Source organism: Theobroma cacao, chromosome 4 (assembly GCF_000208745.1).
Source record: "Theobroma cacao cultivar B97-61/B2 chromosome 4, Criollo_cocoa_genome_V2, whole genome shotgun sequence".
In the NCBI taxonomy this organism is placed as follows: domain Eukaryota; kingdom Viridiplantae; phylum Streptophyta; class Magnoliopsida; order Malvales; family Malvaceae; genus Theobroma; species Theobroma cacao.
Genome location: NC_030853.1, coordinates 31,696,193 through 31,712,868, shown reverse-complemented (window position 1 = coordinate 31,712,868; position 16,676 = coordinate 31,696,193). Strand labels below are relative to the sequence as shown.

Genomic DNA, 16,676 nt, shown 5'->3' with positions numbered 1-16,676 from the left:
TGGTGGAGGATGTTGTGCTAGCCGGAGAGTTTAATCAGTTTAAACCAAGGGGTATTCTGTCATGGATATTGGGATTAATATAACTTAAAACAGATCAACTCCATCAAAAAAAAAAAAGAAAAGAAAACCTCCAGCTGAGCAATTAACTTAATTAGTATAATAATTTATTTTGGATAAGTGATTATGATTATTATCTTAATCTGGGGCTAACCAAATAAGTGGCCCTCAGGGATTTGTCATCTATTTAATTAGCTGTTTAAAATTACAAACATTAATTGCACTATATATATAGTAATCACAAGATGGAGCTCAGAGGAAAAATTAAGAAATTATCAACTGGTCATGCTTATCCATCATCTCAATCCAATCTAAATCAGTAACTAATTTCATCAGCAATCTGTTTTTGGATGATAATTGAAGAAATTTCAAATTGATTATCTCACACTGGAGGAGTATAAATATGGGAGCTATTTTTTCACTTTCCTGGTAGTTGAAGGGAGCGTAAAGATGGCCAAGAAAATGTTATTTATGGTTCTTCTTTCTCATATTATTCTTTGTTTCTCAGTTGTTTCTTCATTAAATCTAAATGCAAGTCTGGTTGATGACAAGGGAATACCTAGGTTCATTTATGTTTGTGACCCCGAAAGATTCAACATACTTGGGTTGGATATGGCTCAATTTGCATATTGTGATAAATCTCTCCCATATAACGTGAGGGCCAAGGACCTGGTGGATCGTCTGACCTTGGTTGAGAAGGCCCAGCAAATGACTGATAATAGTAGTGTAGATATCCCAAGGATTGGATTACCGCATTACAAATGGTGGTCCGAGGCACTACATGGCGTGGCTGAAACTGGGGACGGCACTCACTTTGACTCGCTTGTTCCTAGTGCAACAGTTTTTCCAAATGTTATTCTCACCACCGCATCCTTCAATAAGACACTTTGGAAAACCATCGGCCAGGTATAAATATTTTTATTTTACTTACGAATTAAATGCCTATATATTAATTTTAACAGCATTATTTTGTATTTCTCACTGTATATTAATTCTTTCTCTATTTTTTTACTATATATTTCAATACATTAATAAATAATTTTTATATATTAAATAATTATATATGCATGCAGGCTGTTTCAACAGAAGCAAGAGCAATGCATAATCTAGGACGAGCGGGTTTAACATTTTGGAGTCCTACCATCAATGTAGTGAGAGATCCTAGATGGGGAAGAACTCTGGAGACACCGGGCGAAGATCCCTATGTCGTTGGAGTTTATGCTGTTAACTATGTAAGAGGCCTGCAAGATATTGAAGGACAAGAGAACACTAGTGATCCTAATTCCAGGCCTCTCAAAGTTTCTGCATGCTGTAAGCATTTTGCTGCTTATGATCTTGAAGAATTTCAGGGTGTTAGGCGACTTGAATTTGATGCAAAGGTGGTATCTTTCATTTTTTTTATATATTTATATTTTTTACATGACTTTGATGTAATAAAAAAAATAACTAATTAAGTTAATCCTAATTTCTAAAATTGTTATTAATTTGTTGTATGTATTTTTTTTTTATGGAGGTGACTGAACAAGATATGGTGGAGACTTTTAATAGACCTTTTGAGATGTGTGTCAAAGACGGTGATGTTAGCAGTGTTATGTGCTCTTTTAATCGTGTCAATGGCATTCCAACTTGTGCTGATGCGTATCTTTTGAAAAAATTAGTTAGAGAAGATTGGAATTTGCATGGGTATATATTCAATGAAACTTATTTTTATAATTTATAAATATTAATTTATTTTAATAAAATTAATCTTTTAACATAATTTTTTATTATTATTTTAGATATGTAGTAGCAGATTGTGATTCTATCAATGAAATCGTGAAGAATCATAAATGGCTCAATGACACAGTGGAAGAAGCTTCGGCTCAAGTGCTAAAAGCAGGCTTGTATCCTTATCACTTTTAATGCATACATTTTTAGAGATTTAAGTAAAATAGACTGGACCTTATTAATTGATATACAAAGTAAATTTTTTAATTATGAATTAGGTATGGATTTGGATTGCGGAAAGTCCTACCTGAAGCTTGTAGACGCAGTGAAGCAAGGGTTAGTGAAAGAGGCTGATATGGACAAGTCACTCAACTACCTTTATGTGGTATTGATGAGGCTTGGGTGGTTTGATGGAATTCCGTCTTTGGCATCACTCGGCAAAAAAGATATGTGTACAGAAGAAAATGTCGAATTGGCAGCTGAAGCAGCCAGAGAAGGCATTGTGCTTCTTCAGAATGATAATGAAACTTTGCCATTAGACCCTGCAAAGTTTAAATCTTTTGCCCTAATTGGGCCACATGCCAATGCGACTGATGTAATGAAAGGAAATTACGCAGGTTGTACCTTGATCCAACATTAGCAAATTTTTTTATACTTGTTTTATTTAACTAAAGATATCTATATATACTTTTCAATTTGTCTGTAGGGTTTCCATGCAAGTTTATTACTCCAGTTGAGGGTTTTTCTGCATTTGGACAAGTGACTTATGAATTGGGATGTCTTGACGCGAAATGCCCCAATGATACCACCATACAATCAGCCGTCGATATCGCCAAAAATGCAGATGCTACTTTTCTTTTTGTAGGGTTAAGTACAGCCATAGAGGCTGAATGGCGCGATCGAAAAGATCTTCTCCTTCCTGCTAATCAAACTCTTCTAGTCAATAAAGCTGCTGAAGCTTCAAAAGGTCCAGTTATTCTTGTCATCATGGCTGCCACTGGAATTGATATTTCCTTTGCTAAAACCAACCCCAAAATCAAATCCATCTTATGGGTTGGATATCCTGGCGAACAAGGTGGTCGTGCTATTGCTGAAGTTGTTTTCGGAATGCACAATCCTGGTAATTTTTAATTTTTCATTATTTGGCTTAATAATTTAAAAATTAAGCTAAAATCTTCTGATTCTTGCATATATTCAAATGCTTAATTTCTAACTTGTGTCTATTATACATGCATTTGCATTATATAACCAGGAGGAAGGTTGCCAATTACGTGGTACGAGAACAACTATGTTGATAAATTGCCAATGACATCCATGGCTTTAAGGCCAGTCGGAGACTATCCTGGGAGAACGTACAAGTTCTTCAACGGCTCAACAGTTTACCCTTTTGGTTATGGATTAAGTTATACGAGCTTCAAATATGAGTATAATTCTGCAGATATGTCTCTCGACATAAAATTGAATAGACTTCAACATTGTCAGGGCTTGCCTTATAATGATACAAATTACAAGCAAAATTGCTCTTCAGTTTCGATTGATGATGTAACATGTAATGATGAAATTACCTTCGAAATCACGGTGCAAAATGTGGGGTCTAGAGATGGAAGTGATGCTGTTTTGGTATACTCTGTCCCTCCAGAAGGAATTGTTGGAACTCCTTTTAAGCAAGTGGTTGGATTTGAAAGGGTTTATTTACAAGCAAATGAGAGCGTCAATGTCAAGTTTGTGCTTAATGTTTGTCAAAGCTTGAACATTGTTGATGTCTCTGGTTATAGACTTTTACCATCTGGGCTGCATAAAATTGTAGTGGGAGATAATGCGATATCAATTCCAGTCAAAATTAGTTATAGTCGATAGTAATTTGTTTTTGAATTGTAAGAATATAAGATTTGATAGTCTTGTTTTATGATTCATGATTAAATAGGGCTTAGTAATTTGCTTTTTTGTATTTCCATTTAGGTAAAGTTAAATGTAAAAACTTACTTTGGTAAGTTGTTTGAGTGAATAAAAGATTTTATCTCTGTGAGCAGTCCATCGAAAAATGGATGGTGAAGTCTATAGTATAATATAACAAATAAGTGATGATTACCTTGATTCCATGGCCTGATAAAAAGTGAAATGTCTAGCTATATCCTTTAAAAAAAATCTCATCTCCAAAAATATTTTAAATAATTAGCATATATATAATTTACAAATTATGAAAGGTAATCTCAACAGTCTACTTGTAGTTGATACATATTCTACTTGAGAATCGGCAATGCCATGATTCATAATTAAGGTTTTGATTTTTCGAAAGCTGGTCTAACAAACCTTGGTCAAAGCATCAAAATTCAAATCTTCATAAAATCTGATCATATATATGTATATTTCATTCTATTATTATCTCCAAAAACATTGTAAATTATTAATTTCAATCTATATAAAAAGTATTTGTATTTGGGACCTAAATTTGGTATGAGGTCAAAGACACAAGAACTGGTCAGAAATCTAGCTTTTGTTTTCTTTTTTTTAAAAGACAAATGCCTATTTTTTTCTTTTAAATTCAGGCAAAATAATATCATATGTATTTATAGAATCCTCAGTGATATGGTAGATAATACAAGTAATTTACCAGTGAGAGTTCCTCTCGATACCAATCCATTGCAGTCAAACTTGTTGACCAACAAGCTTGGTGACACAGCTCTTACAGCACTTGAGGTAATGATCGGATATCTAAGCAACACTGCACCCATGGTGGATTTCTAGCTAATTAATGCATATGGAAACCTTAACTAAATGATTTTCAAAGAATCTTAACGGATCATCTCAATCCATTATTATTTTCAAACTCAACAAATAGTCTCAATTAAGTTCCTATAAATAAAGGAACCTTTGTTCACTTTCGTATCATATCACTGCTAGTATATATCCTTCAAAACTACACCCAGGAATATATTGATTGTTTAAGAATGAATTCTTCTTCATCATTCATCTTTTTCCTCACGTTTGCTATCCTATTTTCTTCATCAATATATAGGAAAAATTCCTCCAGAACCCACGTGTGGGGATGTGAACGATGCAATCATGGAGTGTTCAGAGTATCTCTCAGGCCTAGTTGACGCTCCACCTGGGTCATGTTGCGATGTTGCGGTAGATATTAGCCGAGCAAAGGATAGTGATCAAATAGAAATATGTCGTTGTGTGAGGATGATGTTACCAAAAATCGGTAGGGATGATGCCGCCACTCTATTGTCGCAAACAAATGACAAATGCGGCAAACATTGTGAGATTTGCATTCCGGTACTCGATCGTGCGATAAACTGTTCGAGGTATAAGTTTCTTTCTAAATTTTTATTTTTCACTGAGGTATACTTCAATGTTAGAAGTGATTAATTTGAGTTTCTTTGATCTGCAGTGCATTCGACAGTTGTCCAAATTATTGATTTATGGCTGCTGGTGTTTCTCCTTTGGGGCTTGCTGGTGGCTATGTTCAAATGCGTGCGGGCGGCTGATGGAATTTCCTTTTTCCGGGCTGCTGTTTGTTATTGATTTAGTAGGACTTTATGATTTGGTTTATTATTATTATTATTTTTTTAGACAAATGTGTTGTTTCTCTTCAGTGAATGAAACATTTAACCTATTTTCTTTATGGTTCATGCTCTATGACTGGTGTAGCAGCAAACTTAATCTCCCAAAATGAAATTGAAAAGAAAGAAAGAAAGAAAGCCAGAATTTCTTCTCTTCTATATATGGCTGTTAAACACTTACTTTGGTATACCAAACCAGAATTAATTATTTTGTCTCCACAATGAGATTTGAAGGTTTTATTAGACAAGTGATTATTATGATGTTAAATAAACAGCATAGATTTGATTCCAAATATCATAGACTTAGACATATATATAATTTGCAGCTACCTACTTAATTAATCCTGTTTAATGGGATATATATATATATCTTCTCCAACCTGGTTATCGATCCACCTTTTCGGTTTTTTCACTTGGTAACATCAATCTACAAGCCATCATCACTTCTACTATTTTTCTGCCCAACAAATATTTAACCAAAGACCTTCCAAAATAACAAATATTTGTGATATAATATAATTAGGAATAGGAACAAATTTGAAGTCTGCACGCAAAAACCTACCAATTGACTTGGATATATGTGTTGATAAACATATATATCTATATATATAATCTTAATTTTTATTTTTTAGGACTCCACAGTGTTTAATTTGTTTCTCATCATTTAACTAGGATTAAGTGATTTGTTTTGGTTAGCTTATTAATGTGTAAAAACTTGACCTAGCAAGTTGTTGACTCAGTCAAAGATATTTCATCTACATTCGATCTAATCAATAAATAATTTAATATTAAAAATCATTAATTTAAATGCATTAGACTATTACCATATATAATGGTTTTTTTTCATTTGGATTATTGTCATCAAGTTGCCAATGTGACACTATCACGTCAATATGTTAAAGTGAAGTCTCAGTCTCTTCTTCTCTTCTTTCTTTTTTTTCACGAAAAAAATGTGTAGGGAATTCTAGCAAGCACACCAAACACACCTAAGCCTTTGCTTTTGATTAATTCTTGCTTTTGCTTCTTTTCTTCTCTTTTTCTTTTTTATTTTATTATTTTTCCCCAAAATTATGTCTTAGGTGAGAGGAAAAAAAGAAAAAAAAGTATAGAGAGAAGAAAGAAAAAAATGAGAAAAAGATATTTTTATAGAAATAGTTAATTTGGACGAAAAATATTAGAGGAATTAAATTGAAGTAATTTTTAAAATTAAATTTTAACACTTTTAAGTAGAAGGATTAAATTGAAGAAAACATCTAAATATAGGGACTAAATAAATACTTTAACCATTAATTATATCTAAATGTTTAGGACAACTGAATATAAAATAGTTTTAAACAAATGAATCATAATTTTATTTTTTTAATAAAATTATTTAAAGATAAATCTCATAACACGTACATGTACTACAAATTTTGCTTTCGATTAAAAAAATGAAATTAATATTAAGAACATGATATAATAAAGATCATTATTTTATATCCTTCACCATTTTTCTTTCTTTTTTAAAATTAAAAAAAAAACAGTTATATTTCAATGGAAAGTGCCTGCAAATTATTTTGATTTGGCCCATTAGCACTGCGTATGAATTATTATGAAGCCTAGAACATAAGACATGGTCTGAAATCTAATACTTGTCTCTTTTTTTTTTTTTTTTGTAAAAGAAATACTTGTCTCTTAATATGGGAAAATGTACAGAAACACCTTAATTTTGTACTGGATTATACGCAAACAGCACAGATTTGATTCCCATTTTCATACACTTATACTTGCAATTTGCAGCTAATTAATTCTGTTTAACGGGATATAATTCTGTTTATAATCAAAGGTCTATTCCCCATTAGCATTACAATCCCGATACGAAGCTGCTAAAGATATATACTCTTATCTGGTTTTCTATCCACCTAGTTAGTTTCTTTAGTTGATAATATCAATCTGCAAGGAAGTTTAGCCATCATCACTTCCCTCCTGTCATGATAGTATTTATCTGCCAAACAAATAATTAATGAACCAAAGAGCTAGCTTCCAAAAATCACAAATAGGTGTAAGATTATTAGGAATAGGAACAAAACTGAAGTCGGCAAAAAACCTACCAATTTATTCCTACAAATTTATTTTTGTAAGATTCGACAGTCTAATTTATTTCTGATTTAAGTAGGATTTAATTAGTGATATATTTTGTTAACTTACTTTTAGGTTAGGCAAAAAAACAAATGCAAAAACGTGCTCTACGACTCTATAAAAGATATTCATCTCAATCTATCATCTCAATTCGATCTAATCAGTAAATAATGTCATCTAACAATCTGCTTTGGATAATAATTAAGATAATTTCAAATTGATTATATAAGCCATACTGCACGAGTATAAATATGGGAGCCCATCATTGCTTTCGTATGCTAGTAGAATAGAGCATAACAATGGCTCAAAAAATGTTATTTATCCTTCTTTCTCATATTATGCTTTGCTTCTCAGTTGTTTCTTCTTTAAATCTAAATGCAAGTCTGATTGATGATCTGGGAGTACCTAAATTCAATCATATTTGTGACCCCGCTAGATTCAATATGCTTGGGTTCGATATCGCTGAATTTGCATTTTGTGATAAATCTCTTCCATACGAGGTTAGGGCCAAGGATCTAGTAGACCGAATGACCTTGGCAGAGAAGGCCGACCAAATGGGACATGGCACCAGTGTTGGTATCCCAAGGATAGCATTACCACCATACAATTGGTGGTCCGAGGCACTACATGGCGTCTCTAATACTGGACCCGGCACTCACTTTGACTCGGTTGTTCCCGGTGCAACAAGTTTTCCAACTGTTATTCTCACCGCCGCGGCCTTCAATCAGACCCTTTGGAAAACTATTGGCAAGGTCCAAATTTTCTTTTGCTTGGGATATATCTATATCTATTACTATTTTTATTTGTTTATTTATTTGATATATATATATATATAATATGTATATAAGTGTGTATNAAGAGCAATGTATAATCTAGGACGAGCAGGATTAACATTTTGGAGTCCTAACATCAATGTAGTGAGAGATCCTAGATGGGGAAGAACTCTGGAGACACCAGGAGAAGACCCATTGGTGGTTGGACTGTATGCGGTCAACTATGTAAGAGGCTTGCAAGATATTGAAGGACAAGAGAACACTAGTGATCCAAATTCTAGGCCTCTCAAAGTTTCTGCATGTTGCAAGCATTTTGCTGCTTATGATCTCGATAATCATGATGGTCTTGATCGATATCGTTTCGATGCAAAGGTGGTATCTTTCATTTGTTATATTTATATATTTATATGATTTTTATATTTTAAAAAATAACTAATTAAGTTAATTTTTAATTGAAGGTGGCTGAACAAGATATGATAGAGACTTTTAATAAACCCTTTGAGATGTGTGTCAAAGATGGTGATGTTAGCAGTGTTATGTGCTCTTATAATCGTGTCAATAGCATTCCAACTTGCGCTGATTCCTATCTTTTGAAAAAATTAGTCAGAGAAGATTGGAATTTACATGGGTATATATTCAATGAAACCTATTTCAATAACTTTAAACATATGTTTGATTTTATTGTCATAAAGTTAGTCTTTCATTATGATATTTTCATTTTTCAGGTATATAGTATCAGATTGTGATTCTATTAAAGAAATTGTGGAAAGACAAAAATGGCTTAATGACACAGTGGAGGAAGCTTCGGCTCAAGTGCTAAAAGCAGGCTTGTATCCCTATCTATCACTTTTAATGCATGCATCTTTAAAGATTACTAATTGAAATTTTTAATTACGAATTAGGTTTGGATTTGGATTGTGGAGATTCCTACAAAAGTCTTGTAAAGGCAGTGAAGCAAGGAAAAGTTGGAGCGGCTGATATGGACAAGTCGCTCAATTACCTTTATGTAGTACTGATGAGGCTAGGATTTTTTGATGGAATTCCGTCCCTGGCGTCACTTGGCAAAAACGACATATGTTCAGAAGAAAATACTGAATTAGCAGCTGAAGCAGCTAGACAAGGGATTGTGCTTCTTCAGAATGATAATGAAACTTTGCCATTAGACCCTGCAAAGTTAAAATCTCTAGCACTAATTGGGCCACATGCCAATGCGACTGGAGTAATGAAAGGAAATTACGCAGGTACTTATTGTACCTTAGCAAATTTTGTTTTATTTATTAGTTATAATTAACTAATTAAAGATATATTTTTCAATGTGTATGTAGGTATTCCATGCAAGTTCATTTCTCCACTTGAGGCTTTTTCTGCATTAGGACAAGTGACTTATGAATTGGGATGTGACGTGAAATGCTCGAATTATTCCACGGTGCAATCAGCCGTCGATGTCGCCAAAAATGCAGATGCTACTTTACTTTTTGTAGGCTTAAATTTAGACGTAGAGGCTGAATCGCGTGATCGAGATAATCTTCTCCTTCCTGGTTATCAAACTCATCTAGTTAATAAGGTTGCTGAAGCTTCAAAAGGTCCAGTTATTCTTGTCGTCATGGCTGCCACTGCACTTGATATTTCTTTTGCTAAAATCAACCCCAAAATCAAATCCATCTTATGGGTTGGATATCCTGGTGAACAAGGTGGTCGTGCTATTGCTGATGTTGTTTTCGGAAACTACAATCCTGGTATTTGTCATTTTTTTATTGTTTGGCCTAATTCTTTAAAATTAACCTATCATCTTCTATTCGAATCCTTAATTTCTGACTCACATTCATTTGCATTCATCAGGAGGGAGGTTGCCACTTACATGGTACGAGGCTAATTATGTTGATAAATTGCCGATGACTTCCATGTCTTTAAGGCCAGTTGGGAAGTATCCTGGAAGAACCTACAAGTTCTTCGATGGCACAACAATTTATCCTTTTGGTTATGGATTAAGTTATACAAGCTTCAAATATGAGTACAATTCTGCAGAAATGTCTCTTGACATAAAATTGAATAGGCTTCTTCATTGTCACAACCTGCCTTATAATGATACAAATTACAAGCAAAATTGCCCTTCAGTTCTGATTGATGATTTAACATGTGATGATGAAATTGCTTTTGAAATCACAGTACAGAATGTTGGGCATAGAGATGGAAGTGATGTTGTGCTGGTTTACTCAGTCCCTCCGGAAGAAGTCACTGGAACTCATATCAAGCAATTGGTTGGATTTGAAAGGGTTTTTTTACAAGCAAACGAGAGCAAGAATGTCAAGTTTGTGCTTAATGCTTGTCAGAGCTTGAACATTGTTGATGTCTCGGGTTATAGACTTTTGCCATCTGGTTCCCATAAAATTGTAGTGGGAGATAATGTAATATCAATTCCCGTAAAAGTTAGTTATAGTCTATAAGAATGTAGGATTAAATAATTTTGTTCAATGATTTAGTAAGACTATGATTTGTTTTATTAATTTTTTTAGGTCAGGGAAAGGACGTATGACTATTTGAGTGAATAAAAGATTACAAGACCTTTTATTCTTTTTATGTATGACTATTATTTGAATTGGCTAGCTATACTTAAATGTTTCAAAAAATCTTCAACTGATTATCTTAATCTATTATTATCGTCAAATATATTATAAACCATTACTATATAATTGGATCCAAATAATCTCAACAAATATTTAAAATTATGACTTGTAGTTAGATGTCACATTTTCATCAATATCTCTTTCCTTTCATACATGGACTAAAGTTAATCATGTGGTCTTGGTTTGTTCATATACTACATTAAATTATTTGAGGCCTTTATTCACATTCAGGTTTTTTTTTTTTTTACTTTAGATTGGGATAATTTTTATTAGGTGTGAGTTAATGTCAAACTTCAGTTTCAATCTATTATCATGTACGAAGATATTTCAAATTATTAATTTTAATCTATAAAAAAGTATTACTCATATGAGGTCAAATACACAAGACCTGGTCACAAATCTAGCTACTTGCTGCATGTGGAAACCTTAACTAAATGATTTTCAAAGAATCTTCAACTGAAAAACATTTGAAATAATTAACATATCACAATCCAAATCAACAAATAATCTCAACAATCATATAATCAGCATATCTCTTCTAAATCAGCAAATATTCTCAACAATGATCTGTTTTGATTTGAATGGCAATACACGAGTATAAATATGGGAGTCCTTTTCTCTACTTTGATAACAATAGCGGACAGCATAACAATGGCTAATAAAACTTTGTTTATGCTTCTCCTTTCTCATATTATTCTTTGTTTCTCAATTGTTTTTTCAAATCTAGATGTAAGTGTCGCTGAGGATGGACTACCCAAGTTCGGTCATGTTTGTGACCCCGCTCGATTCGAAATGCTTGGGTTGAATATGGATGAGTTTGCATATTGTGATAAATCTCTTCCATATGATGTCAGGGCCAAGGACCTGGTGGATAGTATGAGCTTGGTTGAGAAGGCCGAGCAAATGGGAGACAACACCAGTGTTGGTATCCCAAGGATTGGATTACCACCATACAAATGGTGGTCCGAGGCACTACATGGCGTGGCTGATACTGGACGCTCCACTAAGTTTGACTCGGTTGTTCCTAGTGCAACAAGTTTTCCAACTGTTATACTTACCACCGCATCCTTCAATCAGACACTTTGGAAAACCATTGGCCAGGTAAAAAATTTATTTTATTTACGAATTAAATGACTATTATTTGTATTACTCACTATATATATGTATATTCTTTCACTATTTTTTTACTAGTTCAATAAATTAGTATTTTTATTTATCTGACATTATATATAAATAATTGAACATGCAGGTTGTTTCAACAGAAGCAAGAGCCATGTATAATTTAGGACGAGCGGGTTTGACATTTTGGAGTCCTAACATCAATGTGGTGAGAGATCCTAGATGGGGAAGAACTCTGGAGACACCAGGAGAAGATCCATTTGTGGTTGGCCTGTATGCGGTTAACTACGTAAGAGGGTTGCAAGATATTGAAGGACAAGACAACACTAGTGATCCAAATTCTAGACCTCTCAAAGTTTCTGCATGTTGTAAGCATTTCGCTGCTTATGATGTTGAAAATTATCTTGGTCTCGATCGACTTCATTTTGATGCAAAGGTAGTGTCTTTCATTTGTTATATGTATATTTTTATTCTAAAAATAATTATTTATATTAATCTTAATTTTTAAAATTTTTATTGATTAATTGTAATTTTTTTATGAAGGTGGCTGAACAAGATATGGTGGAGACTTTTAATAGACCTTTTGAGATGTGTGTCAAAGATGGCGATGTTAGCAGTGTTATGTGTTCTTTTAATCGTGTCAATGGCATTCCAACTTGTGCTGATTCTTATCTTTTGAAAAAATTAGTTAGAGAAGACTGGAATTTGCATGGGTATATATTCAATGAAACTTATTTCAATAACTTAAACATATGTTTGACTTTATTTTCATAAAATTAATCTTTCATCATGATATTTTTGTTTTCAGATATGTAGTAGCAGATTGTGACTCCATTGCAGAAATCGTGAAAAGTCATAAATGGCTTGATGACACATGGGAAGATGCTTCAGCTCAAGTGCTTAAAGCAGGCTTGTATCCCTATCACTTAAGTTTAGTGCATGCAATTATTAGAGATATAAGTAAAATAGACTTGGCTAATTAAAATATTTAATTATGGATTAGGTATGGATTTGGACTGTGGAGATTCCTACAAGTATCTTCCAAGCGCAGTGAGTCAAGGGAAAGTTAGAGAGGCTGATATGGATAAGTCACTCAACTATCTTTATGTAGTACTCATGAGACTAGGGTTTTTTGATGGAATTCCGGCGTTGGCATCACTTGGCAAAAAGGACATATGTTCAGAAGAAAACATTGAATTGGCAGCCGAAGCAGCTAGACAAGGGATTGTGCTTCTCAAGAATGATAATGAAACTTTGCCATTAGACGCTACAGAGATTAAATCCCTAGCACTCATCGGGCCACATGCCAATGCGACTGATGCAATGATTGGGAATTATGCAGGTTGTAACCAGATCGAATTTTAGCAACTCTTTTTCATACTTATTAGTTATTAATAACTAAAGATATTTATTTACACTTTTCAATATGCGTATAGGTATTCCATGCAAGTTCATTTCTCCACTTGAGGGCTTCTCTGCATTTGGACAAGTGACTTATGAAATGGGATGTGCTGAAATGAAATGCCAGAATGATAGCATGATAAACTCTGCTGTCAATGCCTCAAAACAAGCGGATGCTACTTTACTTTTTGTAGGGTTAAATTTAGACCTAGAGGCCGAATGGATTGATCGAAAAGATCTTCTCCTTCCTGGTTATCAAACTCAGCTAGTCACTGAAGTTGCTGAAGCTTCGAAAGGTCCAGTTATTCTTGTCATCATGTCTGCCACTGTCGTCGACATTTCTTTTGCTAAAATCAACCCCAAAATCAAATCCATTATATGGGCTGGATATCCTGGTGAACAAGGTGGTCGTGCTATTGCTGATGTTGCTTTCGGAAATTACAATCCTGGTAATTTTCAATTTTTTTTTATTATTAGGTCTAACATTTTAAAATTAAACTATAATCATCATCTTATTTTTGTACTCATATCTATGCTTAATTTTTTTACTTATATCTATCGTGTATATATTTTCTTTAATCAGGAGGAAGGTTGCCACTTACATGGTACGAGGCTAACTATGTTGATAAACTGCCAATGACATCCATGGCTTTAAGGCCAGTTGGTGACTATCCTGGGAGAACGTACAAGTTCTTCAATGGCTCAACAGTTTATCCTTTTGGTTATGGATTAAGTTATACAAACTTCACATATGAGCATAAATTTGAAGAAATGTCAATCAACATAACATTGAACAGACTCCAACACTGTCATAACTTAACTTATTTGGATGAAAATTATCAACAAGATTGTCCTTCAGTTTCGATTGATGATTTAGCATGCAAGGATGAGATTGCGTTTGACGTCACAGTACAGAATATAGGACAAAAAGATGGAAGTGATGTTGTGATGGTGTACTCAGTTCCTCCAAAAGAAATCAATGGAACTCATATCAAGCAGCTAGTTGGATTTGAAAGGGTTGATTTAAAAGCAAAAGAGAGCAAGAAGGTGAACTTTGGGCTTAATGCTTGTCAAAGCTTGAACATTGTTGATGTCTCTGGCTATAAGCTTTTGGCGTCTGGTTTGCATAATATTGTGGTGGGAGATAATGCACTACAAATTCCAGTCCAAGTCAATTATAACCGGTAGAAATTTAATTTTGAAATTGTGAAAATTAATGTAGGATTCGGTAGTTTTGTTTTTGATTTAGTAGAATTTGATGATTTGTTTGGTTAGGTTAGGCAAAGGGTAAATGTCAGAACTTGCTCTTTGTTGAATGAATAAAAGATTTCATGACTTTTTTATTTTATTTATTTCTTTTATGGTACATGCCGTCGAGGCTGAAAATGTGAAGGCCATCAAGAATTCTTTAATTGTACTGTCTGCTATTTCAAGTTTAATATTGAGTGTCTATATATCTCTAATTTCATTGCTTTTTTATGTTTGCTTAATGCATTCTAAATGTAATGCATAATGCACCAAAGAAGGAACAAAATATAGCCAACAGGAGAAAGTTAATCTCCATCCACCAGGAGCAAAAAACCTGCAGAAACCAAAAAAGAAGCATCTGCAGGGACAAGATCAAGCTGCAAACCCCAGCAAGACAACATTTACAAGCCCCCAAAGACATTGCAAAGGTTAGCATAACTTCTTTCAGACAATCAGGTGATCAAGCCAACAGAAAAAAGACAAAAACGAAGAACCCCTGTTCATCCTCAAACAACAATTCACAGGTTTAAACAAATTAATATAAAATTGAACGAAATATGTAGATAATGAAATTTGAATTTAAAACTTAGAAGATCAAGAACCTCTTATTCTTAACAAAAGATCTCATTGGATTAAGTTTATACTAACAGTTTATGTCAAGGATTGAGTTTGTGACTCAAGTTTATTAGGCAAAAGTACTCCCTATTAATAACAAAATTTTTGAAAATACCAAGTGAGTATTGCACGACTCACATTTGACTTCGTAAACGTGAAGAAGCTCGCTCGCCCGTTGCTGTCCTACTAGATTGCTCAAGGGATTCACCTAAACAATGCCAATGACAAGTCTGATCCTTTTATTTTACATTTGCTTTATAGATTAATTTAAGGAACGCAATACATGTAATTTGGGAGCTTGAAAGTTTGGTTGCCCAAACATTCTCCATTACCCCATATCCTGCAGCCTTCTTCCTTGAAAGAAAGAAAAGCAAAACGAATTTAATTAGTAATAACTTATTAGTATGTGTTAAATTTACGTAAATTTACTTGGCTTTAATATATATATAATAATAATAATAATATGGACTCTGATTTCAAGATTGGACAAGGGAGGGGAGGCCACTATCCCTATGTCCAGTAGAGCGTGCTTACTGCTTAGGATGATGATTGAAGATGAACATCATTCTCAAATGGATGGATGAGAGGGAATATAGGACAAGGTGAATTGAGAAGCAGAATTACTACATCTACAAGAGAATTGAACCTACAGCGGAGGAGGCAAAGGGGAGATGCCATAGCAAAACACCAGTTGATCCGACCAAACCGACTTGATTCGGCGTTCGAGGCATTCAAAGCACGTTCAAGGCTCTACTTCTCAGGGCATAAACTCAGAACTATGTCTGGGCTTGTTAATCTTTATACTTTCTTGGGGCTTAGATTATGAAACAAGGGATCCTTGGGCGAGGTCAAGCCCATTAACAACTCTTTAGCTGTCTGCTATTTCAAGTTTAGTGAGTGTCTATCTCTAAGTTCATTGCTTCCTTACGTTTTGATTAATGCATTCAACTGCAGAATGCACCAAATTAATAACTTTTTGTATTTTGCTTTCTATTTTCTTTGGAAATTAAGTGAATTGGAAATAGTCATGGCCTGCTTGGCTTTGTGTGTATGGCAATGAGAAACAAGAGACTGGTTTGTTGCAATACAAATGTCCTTTCTGCTCTTTTTGTTTGGTTTTGTGAATTTTCTTATAGCACACATTAGTCACAATGTATTAATTAACAACTGCATTGACGGTCATAACATTATTGCTCTATAGTCTTGTCGTGAATTTAAAGTTTATAAATGTGGTTAATTAAAGTATAGGATTTGGCAGGACTGTAATCAGATGTTTACTCCATGCTTAGTGCTGGCACTTTAGCAATTACATTCTCTACACCACCTCGAGATGATTCTCCTGTATATATATTCCCTCTGAATCATAACATGTTCAGAAACATGATATGCATGGAATAAGGGCAGTATTATTCTCATATGTTTCTCATTGGATGGCCACGCATTTGTAC

General features: G+C 33.8%; 3 protein-coding genes across 3 annotated transcripts; all 3 read left to right on the top strand.

Moving 5' to 3' along the window:
* Window positions 634-3,621, top strand: LOC18603753 (beta-xylosidase/alpha-L-arabinofuranosidase 1). The gene is made up of 7 exons (XM_018119147.1): window positions 634-963; window positions 1,131-1,436; window positions 1,571-1,740; window positions 1,836-1,936; window positions 2,043-2,381; window positions 2,471-2,884; window positions 3,017-3,621. The coding sequence occupies exons 1-7, from the start codon at window positions 670-672 to the stop codon at window positions 3,619-3,621; spliced, it is 2,229 nt and encodes a 742-aa protein (XP_017974636.1). The 5' UTR covers window positions 634-669.
* On the top strand, window positions 7,871-10,665 carry LOC18603751 (beta-xylosidase/alpha-L-arabinofuranosidase 1). The gene is made up of 7 exons (XM_018119146.1): window positions 7,871-8,200; window positions 8,297-8,593; window positions 8,680-8,849; window positions 8,947-9,047; window positions 9,124-9,462; window positions 9,547-9,957; window positions 10,061-10,665. Exons 1-7 carry the CDS (start codon window positions 7,892-7,894, stop codon window positions 10,663-10,665), a joined length of 2,232 nt encoding a protein of 743 aa, XP_017974635.1. The 5' UTR covers window positions 7,871-7,891.
* Window positions 11,610-14,685, top strand: LOC18603750 (probable beta-D-xylosidase 5). Its single transcript, XM_018119312.1, has 7 exons — window positions 11,610-11,946; window positions 12,095-12,400; window positions 12,508-12,677; window positions 12,773-12,873; window positions 12,968-13,306; window positions 13,401-13,814; window positions 13,949-14,685. The coding sequence occupies exons 1-7, from the start codon at window positions 11,638-11,640 to the stop codon at window positions 14,551-14,553; spliced, it is 2,244 nt and encodes a 747-aa protein (XP_017974801.1). The 5' UTR covers window positions 11,610-11,637; the 3' UTR covers window positions 14,554-14,685.

Bases quoted from the DNA above. Each gene is read 5' to 3' on its own strand.
- LOC18603750 (XM_018119312.1), top strand. From the start codon at position 11,638: ATGCTTGGGTTGAATATGGATGAGTTTGCATATTGTGATAAATCTCTT. The intron at 11,947-12,094 runs GTAAAAAATTTA...TTGAACATGCAG, and splicing joins TTTGGAAAACCATTGGCCAG to GTTGTTTCAACAGAAGCAAG. The intron at 12,678-12,772 runs GTATATATTCAA...TTTTGTTTTCAG, and splicing joins GAAGACTGGAATTTGCATGG to ATATGTAGTAGCAGATTGTG.
- LOC18603753 (XM_018119147.1), top strand. From the start codon at position 670: ATGGCTCAATTTGCATATTGTGATAAATCTCTCCCATATAACGTGAGG. The intron at 1,741-1,835 runs GTATATATTCAA...TTATTATTTTAG, and splicing joins GAAGATTGGAATTTGCATGG to ATATGTAGTAGCAGATTGTG. The intron at 1,937-2,042 runs GCTTGTATCCTT...ATTATGAATTAG, and splicing joins GGCTCAAGTGCTAAAAGCAG to GTATGGATTTGGATTGCGGA.